Here is a 21,181-nt window from a genome sequence, read left to right on the forward strand (position 1 = left end):
TGTGTTTAAAGTACAATCCCGGTAGGGGAACCCCCAACTCCAGCTGGTCATTTTGCGCCTCCAACGTATCCGTTCGAGGTTTTGCAGCTAGATTTCATACACATGGAGAGGTGCAACAACTTAAAATACGTGCTTGTGGTTGTTTGTGCTTTTTCCAGGTGGATAGAAGCATACCCCCTTAAGGACAATACCGCCTTGTCAACTGCCAAAGCCCTTGTCAAAGAGTTCTTCCCTAGATTTGGTATGCCTAGAATTGTCTGGAGTGATAATGGAAGCGAATTCGTAGGACGCGTGATAAAGAGAGTGTGTGAGTGTCTAGGCATACACCAAAAGTTCCACTCTGCAAACCACCCCCAATCAGCTGGATTAGTAGAGTGCTACAATGGCACGTTAAAGCTCAAATTAGCCAAGATCCAAGCCTGTACAGGTCTTAAATGGCCTGACGCCTTGCCTCTAGCACTCTTGTCAACCAGAACGACCGTCCATTCCAGATTAGGACTTAGCCCCCATGAGATAGTGTTTGGCCGCCCAGCCAACGTCTGGGGCGTGCCAAGGCCAAAGAAACTCAGCGAAATAGAACACCCGTACTGCTTGACTATTTGTGCGAAATAACAACTAAATTGCGTGTCTTACACCAACAGGTTCACAGTTCCTCTCCGCCAGCCTCTGACGATCCAGGTCACTCCATCGAACCCGGCACGTGGGTCTTGGTGCGGAATTTCCAGCGCACAAACAACGGACAACCGAGGTGGACCGGACCGCACCTGGTACTTCTTTCCACGAGATCAGCTGTTCGGGTGGAAGGCAAAAAGAACTGGGTGCACGGGAGCCATTGTAAACGGGTCCCTCTACCCCTCCCATACGACCGGTGGGTCAATGAAGGACTTGCCGACTCTGAGACAGAATCCGTACCTCGCTTCATCCCTTTCAGCGATGCATGTTTGAAAGAGACTGGTTCCGAAAAGGAGAGTGATCATATTTTACAAGGACTTGTGCCACCGTCTATGCAGTTGGACACTACCGAACCTGAGACATTGTTTGAAGACCACACCGTACCTGGGAAACGACGATACAATCTAAGGTCTAGACAAAGAGACTAATAAAAGGCAAACTAATGTGAATTTCCTTTCCCCTAAGAACTATTTTTGATTTTTCAGCTCTCTCACTCTCAGGAAACTTCCTCGTTTTTGATTTTCGAACCGCCATCCGGTTCTGCTGCTAGGGTCGCGGTTGAAGTCTGGGGAGTGCAACTGGGGACGTTTAGGTCAACGGTTCTGGGTGGTCCACGTGAGTTACCCCGGACTGAACAGAGCGCACTCCCTGGCAGAATCAATCTACCACCGCGGGCAACAACTAGAGGATGGAGTTTCCTAGGGTAAAGAGACCTATCAGATTCACGAACTTTGAAAAACAATTATGCACGATACTGTCCAAAAGAAGATTCCTGATAATATGTGTTTTAACGCTGTGTAGCATAGCGATGTTCTTGACTGGTTATGCTCTATTCGTATTTCAAGTTTCCTTGTTTTCAAATGACACTCAGCCAACGCCTCCTCCCACTCTCTCTCCGCACTCCTTTCACCCTCTACCTGAACACGAGTCTGCCAGAAGACTCGAATTTGTAAATAACTCATTCATTCAACTTCTACACCAACACCAGTCCATAATGAACACATCGAACTGTTGGATATGCGGACTCATGCCACACACAACTGATAAGGGTATCCCATACTTTATCCTGCTATTCAGTTATTATGGTTCTCTGTGGGCTTTCCAGACCATGTTCCTATTCGCCCTAGAACCATACCCGACCCGTTCCACTGAGAGCGATTCCAGTAACAAGGCACTAGTGGCAGGGATGAGAAATATGAGTAGGGAGTTCGACACTTATCTTGCGATCCCAAAAGATGAACTCAGTCCCTACACTCGTTGGAACGTAACTAAATATGGGGTTTACCTGAGTAAGAGCCAGGCAGCAAAGAAATCCCACCCAGTTTGGATAGTGCCCCACCGAGGTCACTTATGTTTACAAGGTATCGGTAGGGATCCCATAGCACAATTAGGAAAGAGCATATGCACGGAAACATATGTGTTCGCTTCCCGAACCTCCCCTATACTCTTAGCAGCCAAAGGCACGTATTTCGTCTGCCACGACCAAGCCTACACATGGTTGCCCCCTGACTTCTCAGGTACATGTTTCATCTCATTTCTGCTGCCTCCCACCTACACGGCCAGAGCAGATTACCATCGGACAAGGACAGCTAGGGGTGTCGTGAGTAAAGACGACACCGCGGGTCAGGAATTCGCTGACTTTGCAAAGGGTTTTCTGCCATTTTGGGGGCCTATGGTGAACAGCAGGAATATTCGTCAATTAGCAAGGATAGTTGAATCCGCCGTGATTGAAACGGCCGGAGCCCTTGGCAATTTAACAACCGAGCTTCAGTCGGATCGACTTATGACCCTTCAGAACCGAGTTGCCCTAGATATCATACTCGCCGATCGTGGTGGTGTGTGTAGAGTGATCCAATCCAGTTGTTGCATTTTCATCCCTGATAATGCGCCGACAGTGTACCAGGCCATCTCTAAGCTACATGAAATATCTGGTTCTTTTCACGTAGAAAAAGGGGACTGGTCCTTGCTAGGGTGGTTCTGGGAACTGATTACTGCCTGGGGATGGAAAACACTGATCTTCATTGGGATGATCTTAGCGCTTCTGTTTATGTTCTGCCTGTGTGTACAGTGCGCTCCTGCACTATGTGGCCTCTGTGCTACCTCATGTGTAAGGAAGCCTGGGTCAAGGGACGAACTGAGCAACAGAATGATGCTACAGCAACATCTCCACGAATTCATTAATACAGATTTAGACTCAGATTAACATGAGTTATTGCCTTACATAAGGGCAAAAGGAGGGTCTGTGGTTCTGAAATTCTGGACCCTACTGTTATCACGATATCGAGATCCAATACCCGTGCCACAAAATATCAACGTACCATGACGAATTTTGTGTCAACAGACATGATTAGGACATCATCCCTATGCATTTGCGTCATGATTGGGGGATGCCAACACCCTTAAATCATAGTTTCCGTTCCGAACCCTTAGACTCCATTTTGTGAACGGCATCCATCTTGTGTCTTGCCCTCATGATAAGTCAATTAAGTAAGGCCGAGTCTGATCTAAAAGGACACGTCCACCTTTCCTTGACTTCCCCCTGACCTGTCCCAACTGACTCCATTGCCTCCAGCCAAACCTGTTTGGGCAGCTCCTCGCCCAGTGGCCGAATACGATAGCATCGATGCACAACATACCACAAACCATTCACTACATCCAGATCATGTTTTTACACACACACACACCTGTCCACGCACCCTGTTTATGGCCAGTTTTATGACTAGGAGGTGCCTTTCTTTATTGGGGTTTCGTCGATATCTGATGGGTGTTCCGGGCCTGGCCGGGTAATCTATCACGAACTGGACGTCTAAAATAGGGGCTTGCCTACATGACTTCGCTCTTTTGTATTATTGTAGAAATATGTGTATAGCCATATCATAAACTCAGGAATTCTTGCTTGCAGCTATTATTTTTGTATATAAGGAGACGGCTGGTTCTGTAAAAACGAACAGTCTCCTGAGAACACACAACCCGTGCTGTCGTGTTTTTAGGACACCTGTTACTTGGTAGCTGCCAATAAAACTTGATCTCTGACGGTAACTAGAAGACTCCGTGTTTCTGTGGTCCGGAACAAGGGAGAACTCAGAGGTCTTCGGGTGTTATCCCCTGGCACCAGCGGGTTCCTAAAAACCCGTTACCTCAGCTGGTGGGCCAATGTTCTTCCTTTTCTTTTTTTTATTTTATTTCATCCTTGTGTTTTTAAGCTGTGTCTTCTAGAAATTGAAAGGCAGTGGTATATTTTCTTTAATGATAATAAGAATCATATTTTCCTGTGATATGCATTAAACATTTAAAAAAGTTTTGTATATCTGCTTGATTGGAAGAAAAAGTAATGTTCTTTAAAAATGATATTCTATGGTTGTTTTTATTGCATGCATAAGGCTGACACGTTTAGCTGGTGGCATGCTTTGTGTTTTTCTCATATTTAGTTTATATGTTGTGATAAAGTCCTGCTCATGATTAAGTACCGCACAGCTTCGCCAATGTTCGGTCTGATGTTACAATAACGCATTGTGAAACACTCATGGCCCTAACACGTATGTATGTATGTATGTGTGTATGTAAATCACCTACGAATGCAAACATAATGTGCACAGTGAGCAGTAAAGCTGCAGAGGTCTGTAAAAGAGAGGGCCCGAGTGGGCTGCAAAGTATGCCCAGTCCGGTAGCTTAGTGGCCTAATGTGCCCACTGTAGGGGCCTTTGTTTGACCTCATTGTCACAGGTTCAAATCCAGTCTGGTCCACTCAACCTTTCATCCTTCTCAGGTCAATAAAATGAGTACCATTGAGCTGGTAACAATAAGGAACTGTTATTCAGCGTCAAAATACCCTTGGGTAAATGTGTTTTGTATTTATATAGCGCACTTCTACCCAGAGGTCTCGTAGCGCTGTATTCATACCGCTGTGTAACCCATCCTGGGTTTCCTGTGGAATGTCCACTCCTGGGCACCCCCAAGGTGAAGCAATGCATCCAAGCGCTGCTGGGGCCGTTGTGGAGATTAAGCAAGCTATTGCCCAGAGTTGCAGAGTGGGACCCATGATTAGACCAGGCACCGAGGCGAGAATTATCAGGTCCGAGGAAATTGAGCCCAAGACCCGCCGAGGCGGGAATTGAACCCTGGTCCCGGGCTAGACCTCTGCATCAGGGTCTGCCGCTCTAACCATTGAGCCACGCCACCATTGAGCCACGCTTCCCCACCTACCTCTGGGTGAAGGTGCACTTTACAAATACACACTAGGTGGTATGTGCAGGGCTAAGTGGGGACCATCCTAAGAAGGTGTTCTGGTGTAAACATTTCAAAAATTACTTTAACATTTTGCTACCTAATATGTAGCGTCGCTCCATGTTCAGAAATATCAGAGAACTTGAACATCTGTGCTCTTTTTCAGTTGACGTAGAGGGCGAAGAGCCATCGAAGATGATGAACACAGTCTACATGGGAGTGCAGAGGGGGGCTTCAGAAGATGAGTGCACCCCACAGCAGGCCGCAGACCATGGTAAGACCCACAGCACGGTGTGTACATCAGGTGAGGGGACCAGCACTGCACGCAGGGGATGTACAAGGGAGCAGTGCTCTCAGCAGGGGGGTCGTTTCAGGGGGGGTGTTTGGGGTGCTACACCTCCCTAAAAAATGCAGTCTGTAGTAAATAGTTGGGTACAGGTGCTTTCAGTCAGGTATGGTGAGGTGCCCACACTGATAAAAACCCACAAGCACACACACACACACACAAGCACACACTCTCTCGTCTCTGCCTTATACTTGGTTAGATTGAAAACTATTGTGTTTTAAGAACCCCTAACAATCCGCACTTCTCTCTCTTTCCACTGCCTCTTAAGCTCCCCTTGTGGCTTGCTTCTCCCAACATATTTTATTAAGAAATGCCAGAGTGATTGTTGGGTAATTTGAAGCTTACATCCCCCAATCTTACTGACCAATCTACCCCCATGGCTCTAAGGTAGGACAACTTTGTGTGACTACTATGGAAGTGTGCTTTGTAAAGTGCGGACACCTAGTGGAAATGTGCGAGCACAAAAGGGCATGTCTGCAGGTGTATTTTGCACACATACATCGTATCACTTTTGACCAGGAGCCGCCCGTGGAATTTGGTTCCAAAGCAGGTGATAATTGCACTCTGCGCCTACACGATGCACAAATGTGTGGCAACAATTACTAAAAACGTCCCAAACATAGGTGCCAAGCTACCAATGCCATTTATTTCTTCTGCACGACAAGTGTATTTTTGTTTCCTTTTTAAGTCTGGGTCCACAGAGTAGCTGTCTGAATACCTATTGTTTATAACATGCATAGAGTGAGCTTTTTGTCTGTCCTTTTTAGCCCATGGCTATCTGGAGCGCCCTCTGTCAGACATTGGCTTGATGCACTGTCAATCAAATCTTGGATTACCCTGAAGGGTATTTTAGTCTCACCATCATGCTTATAGCTTGTTTCTTGCATCAAGCTCCATGCTAGGAACTGCTTCCATGCATATCTGAAAAGCATATTTAATCTTCACACTCTTCGTCATATTCTATTGTTAATCAAAAGCGCTCATTCATTTTTTAGTGTTTCACAGAAAGAATCATTGGTTAACTGTTAGAAATGGGGGTCTATAGTTGCCAATGGTTTGCACCTTTGTCCAAATAGGGACCATTGCTTCTAGTTAGGGTAAGGGAGTTACACCCTTCGACAACACCTGCTCACCCCCTTGGTAGTTTGGCACGAGCAGACAGGCTTATCTCAGAGGAAGTGTGTAAAGCATTTGTGCACACATACAGTAACACAGTGAAAGGGATGTATGACATTACAACGCATGCTATTACAACGCAAGCCTTTATGACGCAAGTTTTACAACGCAACTTTTACAACAACTTGCGTTGGGGGGCGCTGGATAGTGAATAGTTTAATTTACTATTCCAACTCCAGTCCCCGTGGATAGTAGGGAAGGTGTTGGAAACTGTTCCCTATCCTAGAGCGCCCCCAGCGCAAGTCGTTGTAAAAGTTGCGTTGTAATGGTTGCGTCGTAAAGGTACTTCGTTGTAACAGTTGCGTTGTAAAGGATGTTCACCCAGTGAAAGCACTACAAATGGACACCACACCAGTTTAGAAAAATAGGAAATCTCTATCTAAACAAAACAAAAGAAGACCAATATGACAAAAAAACCACCATGCATTGATCAAAATATGACTTTTCAAAGGTAAGTACGGCTCTGTCCATAGCAAAATATTGATGTGTCCCTTTCAACACAAAGCACCTGGATGCATAAAAAGTCAGAAGGAAAAACAGCTGCAGGGATCCTTACACGCGGGGAACATGATGTGTTGGTTCCTTGCTCCAGGGGAGGCGATGCGTTGGTTCCTTACTGCCATGCAGGGGAGGTGATGCGTTGGTTCCTTACTGTGTGGGGAGGTGATGCGTCATTTTCCTACTGGCGCCCTAGCATTGTGGTAGAGTTGATGCCCAAGTGCGATGTGTTGTGCACAGGAGGTGAGGAGTCGCTTTGCGAGGCTTCGCGTCATCCGGTGTCAGTGGTGGGGCCTGCACGGCTAGGCTTTGCGGGGCTGTGTGTCATCAGGTGTCAGTTCTGAGAAGAGGCAGCTGTGTGGCAGGACTTGGCGAGGCTTAGCATCATCCGGCATCGGTTCTGAGGAGTGCGCAGCTGTGTGGCGGGACTCAGTGAGGCTTCGCATCATCCGGCATTGGTTCTAAGGAGTATGCAGCTGTGTGAGGGGACTCGGCGAGGCTTTGCGTCATCCGGCGTTGGTTGCGAGGAGTGCGCTGGTGTGTGACAGGACTCTGCGAGGCTTTGCAAGGCTTCAAAATGCTTCGCTCCAGTACTTACAGAGATCAGTTGCGTCATCCGGCGTTGGTTGCGAGGAGTGCGTGGCTGTGTGGCAGGACTCTGCGAGGCTTTGCAAGGCTTCATGTTGCTTCACTCCAGTACTTACAGAGATAAGCAGCAAAACCCACTTCAGACGGCCTTTCTCTGGAGGGAGGCACCTCAGGCAAGGGTAGGACTCACAGATGGCAGAGTCCAGCAGCACCAGCAGAGTTGCAGGAAGTCTTTCAGTTCTGTCCCTGAGACTTCTTAACAGGAGGCAAGCACACATAGCCCTTGGAGGACCTTCACAAGCAGGATACACAGCAAAGTCCAGTCCTTTTCTTTCTTGGCAGAAGCAACCACTGCAGGCCTATCCAGCAAAGCATCCACACAGCAATGGGCCAGTACTTCTCCTTCAGCTTCTCCAGCTCTTCTCCCTGGCAGAGGTTTCTCTTGAGTCCAGAAGTATTCTAAAGTAGGCCCCAATATTTATACTGATTTTCTCTTTCTTCTCCTGTGACAGAGAGGGCCTGTGCCCAGTCAAGACCAGTTCAGTCCTCTCTGGCCTAGCTTCTGGCAGGAGGTGGAGACAGCATTGTCCAAGGCAAATCAGGCCCATTCAGATGCAGGGAAATCTCCTCCCCTACTCTGAATGCAGCCCAAGTCTATTCAGCCCAGCCGTGACCCATCCAGGAAAGACAGGACACACCTCAATCCCCCCACCCAGTGGCTGTCTGAAGAGAATGCACATCCCCCACCCTTGTCACTCCAAAACCAGATGATCAATCCACAAACCAGCAGAGGCACACAGGATGGTTTAGCAAGAAAATGGCTACTTTCTAAAAGTGGCATTTTGAAACACATAATTTAAAAAACATCTTTAACTAAAAGATGTGCGATTAAATTCAGAGAGCCCAAACTCCATTTCTCTATCTTGTCCCAATGGAAAGTTATACTTGTAAGAGGTTACAAAATATCTCCCAATCTATCCCATGGGACAGATAGCCTTTCAGTTTCAATACTGAAAAACGAATACACTGTATTTCACTATCCGGGTATGTCACACACATCAGTACATGTTCCATATGTCACATATGCTGCCCGCAACCTCAGACACTGGATCGACGACTGCGCCAACACCCTTGCGCCGCTGAAGAAACCCACCCACAGAAACACCAGCAACAGAGCTTGCTAGTTCACCCCAGAACTCCTAGCCTCCAAGCGAACTTGCCGGAAACTACAGAAGAAACAGCACAATGAAAAGACACTGAACAGCCTCGCAGCCCACAAAAATGCCATCTGCAAACACCATCACCTCATCAGGTCTACCAAGACGACCTCCTTCAAAGACCGCCTTGACAACAACGCACACAACAGCAAGGAGCTCTTCAACATTGTAAAGGAACTCTCCACCACCAACGACATCCCGCCGTCGCAAGCCCTGCGCAATTCCCTTGCCACCTTCCTCCACCGCAAGATCGCTGACATCCATGACAGCTTCAACACTCAGACAGCCAGACATCGACACTCCAGACTCTCTGCACACCATTGACCACGACCCTGTGCCAGCCTGGGCCAACGTGAACATAGATGACACCATCAAGACCATGAGCACAATCCACTCCGGCTCCCCGTCAGACCCATTCCCGCACCACATCTTCAACAGAGCCAGCAGCTCCATCGCACCCCACCTGCGCAACGTCATCAATCTCTCCTTTGCGACTGCGACCTTGCCAGAGAGCTGGAAACACGCCGAGATCAATGCCCTACTCAACAAACCCAAGGCAGACCCCATCTCCCTGCTTCTGTTCCCGGCCAAGGTCATCAAGAAGATCGTAAACAGACAGCTAACCCGATACCACGAAGAAAATAGCATCCTAGACCCATCCCAGTCAGGGTTCGGCAGCAACCACAGCACCGAGACTGCCCTCATCGCCACCACTGACGACATCAGGACCGTGCAGGACAGCGGTGAGACCACGGCCCGCATCCTCCTGGACCTCTCCACCGCCTTCGACACTGTCTGCCACCGCACACTACACACACACCTCCACGATGCAGGGAACCAAGACAAGGCCCTGGAATGGACCACCTCCTTCCTTTCCGGCAAAACCCAGAGCGTCCGCCTCCCCCCATTCCGATCTGAAGCCTCCAAGATCATCTGCGGCGTACCCCAGGGATCATCCCTCAGCCTGACACAGTTCAACATCTACATGGCCCCGCTCACGCACGTCGTCCGACAGCACAAGCTCAACATAATCTCCTACGCCGACGACACTCAACTGATCCTCTCCCTCACCAAGGATCCACTAACCTCCAATCCAACCTCCACAAAGGAATGAAGGCCGTCGCCGACTGGATGAAGATCAGCCTACTGAAGCTGAACACAGACAAGACGGAGGTACTCATCCTCGGCTCCAATCCTTCAGCATGGGATGACTCCTGGTGGCCAACGGCACTGGGGGCAGCCTCGACACCCACCAACCACGCATGCAACATGGGAGTCATCCTCGACTCAACACTCTCCATGACCAAGCAAGTCAACGTAGTTTCCGCCTCCTGCTTCAACACCCTCCGCATGCTCCTCAAGATCTACAGGTGGATCCCGACAGATACAAGACGAACAGTCACCCAGGCCCTCGTCAGTAGCAGACTCAACTATGGTAACGCCCTCTATGTGGGAGCCCCGGCCAAGCTCATCAATGACTGCAACACATTCAAAACGCCACTGCACGCCTCATCCTCGACGTACCATGCCACAGCCACATCACGCCCCACCTGAGAAGGCACTGGCTCCCCGTCAACAAGAGGACTTCCTTCAAGCTCCTCATCCACGCACACAAGGCACTCCAGAAGACTGGCCCAGCCTTCCTCAACAGACGACTTTTCTTCTACAAGCCCAACTGCCAGCTCCGCTCCACCAACCTCGCCCTCGCCACCGTCCCTCGCATCCGAAGAACCACCACTGGCGGCAGATCCTTCCCCCACCTCGCCACCAAGACCTGGAACACCCTCCCACTGAGCCTACCACAGACCCAAGACCTGCTGACCTTCAGGAGGCTACTCAAGACCTGGCTGTTCGACCAGTAGCGCCCCCCTTTTCCCCCAGCACCTTGGGACCCTCACGGGTAAGTAGTGCGCTTTACAAGTTCTTGATTGATTGATTGATTGACTGCACCCTGCCCTTCGGGATACCTTGAACCTCCCTGAGGGGTGTCTTACATGTAAGAAAAGGTAAGGTTAGGGCCTGGCAAGTGGAGCCACTGGTCAAGTCAACATGGCAGTTTAAAACTGTGTGCAGACACTGCAATGACAGGTCTAAGAACCCTTTGAAAGGCTGTTCGTGTTGGCGGCACAATCAGTGCTGGAGGCCCACTAGCAGCATTTGATTTACACTCTGTGGGCACACACATTGCACCGTACAAGAGGCTTACTAGTAAATCATATAAGCCAATCATGGAAACACCGATCCATAAACATAGTTTACATGGAGAGCATATGCACTTTAGCACTGATTAGCAGTGGTAAAGTGCCCAGAGCCATAAAACCAATGAAAACAGGTCAGAAACAGGAGACCAAAAAGCAAAAAGTCTGGGGATAAACCCGCTGAAAAAGCTAGGTCGAACATTCACTTTACAGCAAAAGAAATTAATTTCTTGGGAAGACAGGGGGCAGTCATTCCTCTTATGGTTTCCATTCCATGTATCAGGCAACTTCTCCCTCTGGTAGTGTCCCTGCCGCCGCGCAATTGGTTGTACGATGCTGTCACCAGTCGCTGATAGGCTAAGCGCACCCTGCCGCCCCCTTGCTACTGCCACTGGACGGCCATGCAATACAAAGTAAGCAAGCCTATTGGCTTTGCCAAAGCCTGTCTCTTTTCATATAAAAGTGTTTTTTCTGCGCTTTCTGTGAAAATGTAGAATAAATGTGCACTTCCATCGAAATCATTCTCATGCATCTTTTTAAATGCAGATAAACATACAAATGTGTGTTGGTACTCATGGCTCAATGCTTGTGCGATTGTTTACATAACGTTTCTGATTATTCGTTTTACAACACTGGTCAATCTTATGTGCACTACTGCGGCATGCAACAGACATTAAGAACACCCCTAACACCTCTCCAGCTGATGGTTATTTCTTTTCAAGTTCAAGTTCATAAGTCTTTATTTCGAATAAAATTCATAAAAGACCACAGAATAAAAACATTTACAAAATATCGACATTTTTACATATTTCAAGGAACCCCAACTATAAAAAGAGAAAATGCCCAAGAGCAGCATACAAAATTTAGAAACAGATTAAAAAACAAGTTAATACAGGATTACACGTTCTTTACACGTATCAGCCACATCCACCCCAGAAATTTAGCAACACAAATCACAGATTTTTCATTGCGCATGTCGCGTAATTTCAACAGGGCAGTGCGATTCTCCACACAATTTAAAGTTTTACAAATTGGTTGCAGCCATTTTAGTCGAGGCAAGCGATATGCTGGGCAAGCAAAAAATATGTGGCCAATACTCTCAACCTGATCAGGGCAAAAGGGACACTTGGAAGTAGAAGACTTTGTCCATTTTGCAGTAAAGGAGTTGATCGGCAACGTTCCCACCCGAAACTGAAAATACAGCTTGCGGTCAAGGGCTTTGCATATCAAATCCCAAAAAGGCTCAAGGGATGGTATAATCTTATGTGTTAAAAACAATCCCGTTAGGCTATTCTCTGATGAGAGCAAAACCAATGCAGATTTCTTTGTAGCCCAAAACAGCTCTTTAAATTCTACTTTGGAGGGGAACCTAGCACATTCAGGATGTAACCATAATTCAGGAAGGCCCATGGAGTACAGAATCTGTTTGACCTCCCGCAACCAAGGGATTTTACTGGCTCCCCACAATGATCTAATTTCGCACAGTTCATGGGCAAAGAGACTAAGCTCTTGAGTCGTCCAGAGTCGTCGCCAAAAAGCGACAAGCCGGTACTGTGCCATCTCATCCAGGGGTCTACAGCCTAAATCCATGAGCAGTGGTTTTATAGGTGTCGATTGCGGAAGCCCAACAAGACTCCGAAGGAACTTATTCTGTGCTATGGTCAATGCTGTCAAGCTTTTGTAGCCCCAAATATCTGCACCATACAAAGTGGCTGCGTTGACCTTGGCCTCATAGATTTTTAACGCCGGTGTAATGCGTTTTGTCAAGGTTTTTTTTTGTTCCTTTAACAAGCAGCCAGTAAGGCGGACAAATTTTAAAATTAAAACCTCCAGCTGAGGATTCCAATTTAATTGATGGTCAAGAGTCACGCCTAAATAGGACATGACTTTGACCTGTTCAATAGGGACACCTCCTAATAAAAATGAACTTGTGATTTGTTTGTTTTTATTAAAAACCATAAATTTGGTTTTATCAGCGTTAATCTGAAGGTCATTTTCTGTACAAAATTCTGAGAATCTATTTAAGGCTGCCTGGAGGCCACTCCGTGTCCTCGAAAGGAGCAAGGTATCATCGGCAAATATTAACATGGGGTACTTGGCCCCCCCCAGGGTGGGTGCATCAGTTTGTGTTTCATTAAAGAAAGCAACCACCCGATTAATGAACAGGAGGAATAGCGTGGGTGCCAAAACACAACCCTGCCGAACCCCACGTTCGACAGGGAAGTTAGCAGTTACCTGGCCCTGTTTCCCCCATCTTACACGGGCAAAATTGTCCTCGTGTAGACGCCTAACCAGCTCTAGAAGTTCCAGTGGAAGGCCCATAACTCTAAGGGCATCCCATAGCTTGGCCCTTGGAACCAGGTCGAAAGCCGACCTGAGATCTACAAAGGCGGCGTACATGACACCTCCACCCAGAAGGACCACCTTCCAATATAACATGGTAAGGCGGAACACCTGATCTAGGGTGCTAGTACCTGATCTGAATCCTGCTTGCATGGGGGAGAGTACATTGTTCAGCTCTATCCACCCCTGAATTCTAACTAGGGCCATTCTTGATACCACTTTCTGAATAGTATCAATCAAACTGATGGGGCGATAGTTTTTCGGAGAAGATTGGTCCCCTTTCTTGTGTACCGGAAGTATTTCGGCCCCTTTCCAAGATTGTGGCACCCTTGCTCCCGCTGCAATAGAATTTGCTAAAGCTGTTATATATGGGACCCATAATTCTAGATTTAATTTAAAAAGATCCGCAGGAACAGCATCTATGCCTGGGGCTTTCCCGGACTGGACTGAGCGTAAAGCATGTTCAGTATCAGAGGTGCAGAAGTTAAGGATATCCCCATAAACTACTGATGAGATCCCTACTCCAGGCTCAACAACTGAGTGAACAATGTTTGGGTCTTTAAATTGAGAGGAAAAAAATTCCACCCAATCAGCAGAAGAAACATAATTTTCCGGAGTAAGTGAGTCAGATCCCCGACCCCACCTCACCAACTCCCAAAACTTAATCTGATTAGACGATTCACAGGCTTTGAGGAGTTCCAGCCAATATGAATCGTCCCATTCCCTTTTTGCTTCCCAAATAATATGCTTATAAGCCTGTCGCGCTGTCCTAATTTCTAGGGTGTTTCTTGATTTGACAGCGGCAATTAGGGTGCTGTGGGCCTCTCTACAATTTTTGTTATACCAACCTTTGGGTTGCTTCACTTTCTGTTTTCTATAAGGCCTAGTGAGCAATTCTTTAATGGCCAGAAAACATGCCTCGTGGAGATCAACAATAGTGGGTTTTGCCCTGTCATCAGGTGAAGATGCACACATCTTGTCTCTGGTTTCGAGGACAAGTTTTTCTATTTGACTGATGAGCTCCTGATCGGCTATGACCCTCGGCCATTGAACCCGTCTTCTATTGTCACTCAAAACAAGGTCTGATGTAATGCAAGCTGTTTCTACCTGGAGGGGCCCTAGACCAGGGACCTTAAATACAAATAAGAGCGGATCATGATCACTCTCTGGCCTTGTTCCGATTGACATGTCCACTACTGTGTCCCAGGAATCAATATTGACCAAAATATAGTCAATACGACTCACACCAATCCCATTATTAAAGGTTGGTTTGCCCGTCTTATCAGATGGGCAACGCCCATTCACTGCCCGGAACCCCCATTCCAGACATAGTCCAAGCCAGTGAAGGGCAGCCTCCGTACTCCTAACACCCTTAGATATAGCCAGTGGGGGAATGTTCCAGACAATATCATCCTCCAGCCCTATATCCTCCACAAGATTCATAATGGGTTCAAATGAGCAGTTCAAGTCGCCAGCCACTAAAACGAGTTGGTCACTTTTCTGCTCATTTAGGAGGGCATCCAGGTCATTAAGGATGGGTTGTTTTTTTCCACCCTGACAGCCCCGGGCATAGATATTAATTAAGAGAATATCCTTGCAATTCTCCTTACTTAATAATAGACAAAGGAGATCGGGGTTCTTCACCTGGATTTCCCTCACACTAAAGCCGAGTGAGCTTTTTATCCATATGGTTAACCCACCTGATGGCCTGCCCCTAAGACCCTGCAAAGCAGGTGTATAAAAGTTTAGAAAGCCCACTCTGAACAGGGGATCAACTGACCAGGTTTCCTGGAAAACGATGATATCTTGAGTAGTGATGAAATCAACCCAATCGTCGTTGTCCAGGCGACCCCTTAAGCCTGCTATGTTCCAGGATGCCAAGTTAATTACATTAGCTGGATCACTAGAATTAAAGATATCAATATTCCCCGGAACTCCAGACTCAATCAAAATTCCATCACCAGCAGAATCCACTAAAGGTAATATGCCAGATGGCAACATGGAACAACCTATTCTAAGTGGTACCCGGGAGGGCGAGGTGAGATTGACTAGATGTTTCAAAGCAACCCTCCCCCCAAGTCAGTCGACCTCATCCAAACAGCCAAACATGTTGAAAGTAGGCACACCTTGCCACCCAGTGCTCTGTGTGGGCCCACCATGTCCAAAACCTTTGTACCTGGGCCTTTGGATTGTCGTCCAAGACCCTCCCATGTCAAATTGCCGGTGTGGGGGATAAAAAAAGGTGAGGGGTCTAGCAATGATTGACTGATCACCTTCACAAGAGGCCCATGAACAAAGGTGCTGTGCTGTGTTGGGATCAGCAAATGACACCACTATACAATCACCGGAAATGTTTTTATTAGTGCGTCCAACCCATGGTACTCTTTGCACCATTAAGACCTGGCTTCTTAGGTGACTAGGTAGTTGTCTATTCTTGTTAAGCCAGTGAATGACCTTATTTTTAAGAGACCAAGGGTCCTCTTTTGTTTGATGGTCAAAAGTGGGTACACCGGTAAGTATGATGACATATGAACTGGCCTCAGGAGGTAGATCAATGTAGCCACCACGAAAATTTGAACGACTGGATTCTAAGGGTGGCCGATACTTGTTAATCAAATGATTAGAACGTTGTACAACAGGTTGAGGCCTGGGTTTAAGACCTGTTGTGTTCTGTTGTGAGCTAATATGAGCCCTCGCCTTTAATGGATTTGTAGGTTTGGCAGGGCAAGCTTGTTGTGTGGGTTTGGGTTGTATTGGGTCCTGGGGCAGGGAGCAGAGGCTAAGATTAGAAGAATTAATGGCACTATCTCCAACTATTGTACGAGGTTTTGGTACAGGTTTGGAGTTTAAGATAGGGAGGGCCGGGTGGTCTACCACTAGTGGCTGTAATGTTGAGCACTCATCCTGCGTGACACTCGCTTCCATTTGCTTGAGACTAAGGCTAGCCAATGTAACTATAGTTTTGTCCATTTCTAACAAATGGTTTTCCATACGGGAAAGTCTCAGTTCGAGGGGATTAAGTAACTTTTTGAGTGTGTCCCATACTATTTTTAAAAATTCCTCGTCACTCCTTCTATCCCCCTCAGCCTCGCTCAATCTACACGTATTTTGTACTGTTTTATGGTTGTCCTGGGAGTTTACCACTAGGGATTTAAACTCAACATCACTTAGGGCAAGACTAATGTCACTACTCGGTGGTGCTGAGTCAACTTTATCTTTAACATTCCCGGTCCCTGGTATACCCAATGGTCGTCGATTATTAAAAAACTGGGAACGGGCAATCCTTGCCTTTTTACGAGCAAAGACAGACCTAGCCAGAATTTTTTTCCGCTGAAGGGCTGCCTTTCTAGAGATAGCAGCGGACTTGGGCATAACAATTGTTCTTGGTGATCTTTTGCCCGCCACAAAGATAGATGATACAGGCACCTCAATAGCAGTTGGAAAAGAATCCTTATCTTGTTTAAGAGGAGATGTAGGTGGCGGGTGATGCATATCAGCCTTTATAATCAAGGGGCGGGGACCAGATGTGCGCTCAGGAGTTAAGGCTAAAGCCAGCTTTCCTATAGACGATTTTTTAGAGGAAGCAATGTCCATAGAGAGTTTACGCGCAGCGTCTAATTCAAGGGAAACCCTGTGCTGCATTTTATTTATTTCGGCATCAATAGCCAAGTTAGTCTTTGTGAGAAAATCATCCAAAGTCCCACTAGGTTTTTTTAGACCCATGGCAGTTTTGCTCCGACTTCCCCGTGAACACATCGTTGACACAACAGGAAACAGGAGTACGTAATGGGATTAACACAGGTAACAATACAAATGATGAATAAAACCCAAGGGGAGTGGCCCTGCCCTGACCTCCAAGACCTCGAACGGCCTCAAACGGCCCGGTCTTAGCCCGGTCTTCGCCCCGGCGCTGCGTCCCGCGCTGCGGGAGTTTAGTAATGTTATATGGGCGTTGCAAAAGGCGGGGGGCGGGCCGGCAGGGAGAGCGGACCGGATGCTCTTCCCCGGTCTCGCAGGGACTCCTGGTAATCCGAGTCCCCGCACGCTCGCAGCCCCGCCGAGCCTCTCACCCTAAGCCGCCTTGAAGCCCTCAGTCAGCAGCTGGCGCTTGGAACAGCGCGACGCGGCACCCGCGGAGCGGGTGCGGCGAGAGGTGGGTGTGAGGGCTGCTGGATCCGCTGTCCTGACGCCGCAGGATGTCAAAGTGCCTTTGTGCCTTGCTTTCAAAAAGGGTAGGTGTCCCGATGGAGAAGGGAAAAGGGAGCCTTAAATAGCTGCAAAAGGCAGGGGGCGGGCCGGCAGGGAGAGCGGACCGGATGCTCTTCCCCGGTCTCGCAGGGACTCCTGGTAATCCGAGTCCCCGCACGCTCGCAGCCCCGCCGAGCCTCTCACCCTAAGCCGCCTTGAAGCCCTCAGTCAGCAGCTGGCGCTTGGAACAGCGCGACGCGGCACCCGCGGAGCGGGTGCGGCGAGAGGTGGGTGTGAGGGCTGCTGGATCCGCTGTCCTGACGCCGCAGGATGTCAAAGTGCCTTTGTGCCTTGCTTTCAAAAAGGGTAGGTGTCCCGATGGAGAAGGGAAAAGGGAGCCTTAAATAGCTGCAAAAGGCGGGGGGCGGGCCGGCAGGGAGAGCGGACCGGATGCTCTTCCCCGGTCTCGCAGGGACTCCTGGTAATCCGAGTCCCCGCACGCTCGCAGCCCCGCCGAGCCTCTCACCCTAAGCCGCCTTGAAGCCCTCAGTCAGCAGCTGGCGCTTGGAACAGCGCGACGCGGCACCCGCGGAGCGGGTGCGGCGAGAGGTGGGTGTGAGGGCTGCTGGATCCGCTGTCCTGACGCCGCAGGATGTCAAAGTGCCTTTGTGCCTTGCTTTCAAAAAGGGTAGGTGTCCCGATGGAGAAGGGAAAAGGGAGCCTTAAATAACTGCAAAAGGCGGGGGGCGGGCCGGCAGGGAGAGCGGACCGGATGCTCTTCCCCGGTCTCGCAGGGACTCCTGGTAATCCGAGTCCCCGCACGCTCGCAGCCCCGCCGAGCCTCTCACCCTAAGCCGCCTTGAAGCCCTCAGTCAGCAGCTGGCGCTTGGAACAGCGCGACGCGGCACCCGCGGAGCGGGTGCGGCGAGAGGTGGGTGTGAGGGCTGCTGGATCCGCTGTCCTGACGCCGCAGGATGTCAAAGTGCCTTTGTGCCTTGCTTTCAAAAAGGGTAGGTGTTCTTTTCATCTCATCAACATCTCTGGGCCCCACTTTCAAACCTATGTTGCACATGAAAGCAGACTTACATACCACCACCATCATAATCTTTATTCGATTTTATAGATAAAATCACAAAAGACAAAACGTTTCATTTAAAAACAACATATAAAATATCAGTATCATAGTCATCCATGTTTTAAAACTCCCACACAAGAAAAAAAGCAGATAAAAGGTGAATTGAATAGCTGTAAAAAAAGTAAGGCTGGCCTAACTTAGTTAAAATTAAGCTGTGATAAAATCGGGTGTATATAATTTTGGCGCAGGTAACAATATTTTGGGCAAAACATAACAACTTAAATACATAAATAGCCTTATTTACCAAGGCAAAACCACTTTTCTAGATCTGAACAATTGCATTTGAACACATAAATGGATTTATTCACGGAAACATGAGGCATGGGCAGGAAGTGTGTGTTTCCTAACTGATGTGAGCCCCCATAAACTAACAGACATTGGAGCTTACTTACAAGTCCATTGCACCACTGGTGCGTCACTTTTTTGTCGCACTAGCGGCGGATCAATGGCCTTGCCCATATTTACAAGGCAACGTAAAGTCATCCTGCGTGACTTTTCATGGGCTTGTAAATATGGGCCCCTTTCACGCATTACTCTGCATAAAAGGGGCATTTCATGGGTATTGCTGTGGTTATTCCCACGCAACAGCCATGGAGCTTGACGCATTCCTGAATGTAAAATATTTTGTACAACTGGGAATGCCCCAGAATTCAATGCCCTCCCAGGGGAAGTGTAGGAATGGCGCAAAGAGGAAAAAGAAGTTTATTTCTCCTCGTTTTTTCCTCTTACTATGTGTGCTGCATTCTACTGCATATATAGAAAGAGGAAAATGAACCTTCCTGAACAAAAACAATCATCCCTGCAGCTGTGCACCCTTGCAAAATGACGCCATTGTGCCAGCGCTGGTGCATGACTGCCAGCTGTGCGCCAGTGCAGGATTCAGCACCGGGATGCCTTGTATTGGTGTTCATACGACGCATCCCAGTGCTTTGAAAATGTCGCAGCACTGCGCGAATAAATGGCTTGTGGCGCTGCGTCATTTTCTTGTAGATAAGGCCCCTTGTTCACAAAATTCCTTCTGTCCTGTGTTAACCTGTTAAATATTGAACCTTTACCCCTGGTAATTGCAAGAGTAAATCCTTTTCCAGGGTCCACTCCCGAGGGACAAAAATTACCACGGAAAATGGTGGCAGTGATGGGGTGGGGCTCTCCAGGGGTACAAATGCTCTTCCCACAGAGAGATCTTATTTTTAATCAATTGCACTCGCACCAGTGCTGCCAATTTTCTCAGGGCGGAATTGGCAAAAAAATATCTGGTGTATGCCTGGATTTCCAGATTTCCCACATTTGTGAATTCCGAAATGTCTGTAATGTGCCCCACTGTGAGGCCAGGAACCTGTAGGTGAAGATTCCCACCCTTTATGGTGGTTCAGGAGCAATACGTCTACTATTTTAATTTGCCTAAAGATGACCAGGCTCCGTTGAGTCTCTTCACCCACATCAGCAGAACCCACAGTATGTAACCATTGAGTGGCGGCTCGCTATGCGAGTGCTGCTGGGCGGTGGGGCAGGTTGAAGGAGTGGAGTCGGACATACGACGTCCACGAGTAAGGTAAATAAATAAATAAATAAACCTATTTATCAGCCCTCCCAGACATCTCTTTGAAGTGCAGTACACAAACTGCCATATTTGTCTATTTGTCTTCACATGACTATGAATTACTTAAACCTTCGTTTTTTCAGTGAATATATATACATACATTCACTAAAAAAAATAAAGGTTTAAGTAATTCATAGTTAGGTGCATTTGTTTATGACAACATTACCGTTTTGAAGTAAAAAAACACAGACATTCATAGGTTATAATTTACAGCACTAACTATAACTTGTACCTCTGCCATGCACTGCTTATGACCTTACATATGACATTACTCATGACATATTCTAAGGCCCCCCCCACCCGAGCCTTGTTAAGGCCTGGCTCCACCCCAGGGGCTGGCCTATGGGGTCAGGGTATCCCTACCCTTCCCCCTTATATCTGTATGTTTTTATAACTTCAGGACAGTAAACTAAGTCTTCGGGTCCTGTAATGGCTGTCAGCTACATTTTTCTCATGTTGCTGGCAGCCAATCATGGCGCTAGCTCTCGCTGTAGTCTCCCGTGGGAAGGGGATGGCCTAAGGGAAATAAAGAACGCTTTATTCTTAAATTGACTCTTGCGGACCCAACTGTCCAAATATGCAATAATTTTTTCAACCTTAATTTCTCAAAACTACTGAATGGATTACACCAAACCACAAAATGCACACTCTATGGGCCAAGATCTAGCTTCCTGCCAAGTTTGATGCAATTCCAATGATGTCATTTGAGATGTCATTAGTGATGTCATAAATGATGTCATAGAGCAAGTTATCTTCCCAATCTTTCAAAATTTACGAAAGACACTGACAAAATAGTGAAATGAAAATAATTCAATATATAAATTTACAAAGGCATGACATATATATACGCACACAGTATTATTCTAAAGACAATTACAACACAATGGATAGTGAAAATGTGGTAAACAGTACAAAAAAATTTGTTTTTTACATACACATAACACAAAGACATCCTATCGACAAAAACAGTATCACATACACCAAAAGAAACCCAAG

General features: G+C 47.5%; 1 protein-coding gene across 1 annotated transcript in view; it reads left to right on the plus strand.

The window, feature by feature from the left end:
* LOC144767868 (killer cell lectin-like receptor subfamily F member 1) overlaps window positions 1-21,181 on the plus strand; it is a 224,998-nt gene that overhangs the window by 50,087 nt on the left and 153,730 nt on the right. The window contains exon 2 of the mRNA XM_078651226.1: window positions 5,063-5,200. Within this exon, the coding sequence (XP_078507352.1) occupies window positions 5,063-5,200 (138 nt within the window). The remainder of the gene's footprint in view (window positions 1-5,062; window positions 5,201-21,181) is intronic.

Source organism: Lissotriton helveticus, chromosome 7 (assembly GCF_964261635.1).
Source record: "Lissotriton helveticus chromosome 7, aLisHel1.1, whole genome shotgun sequence".
NCBI lineage: Eukaryota > Metazoa > Chordata > Amphibia > Caudata > Salamandridae > Lissotriton > Lissotriton helveticus.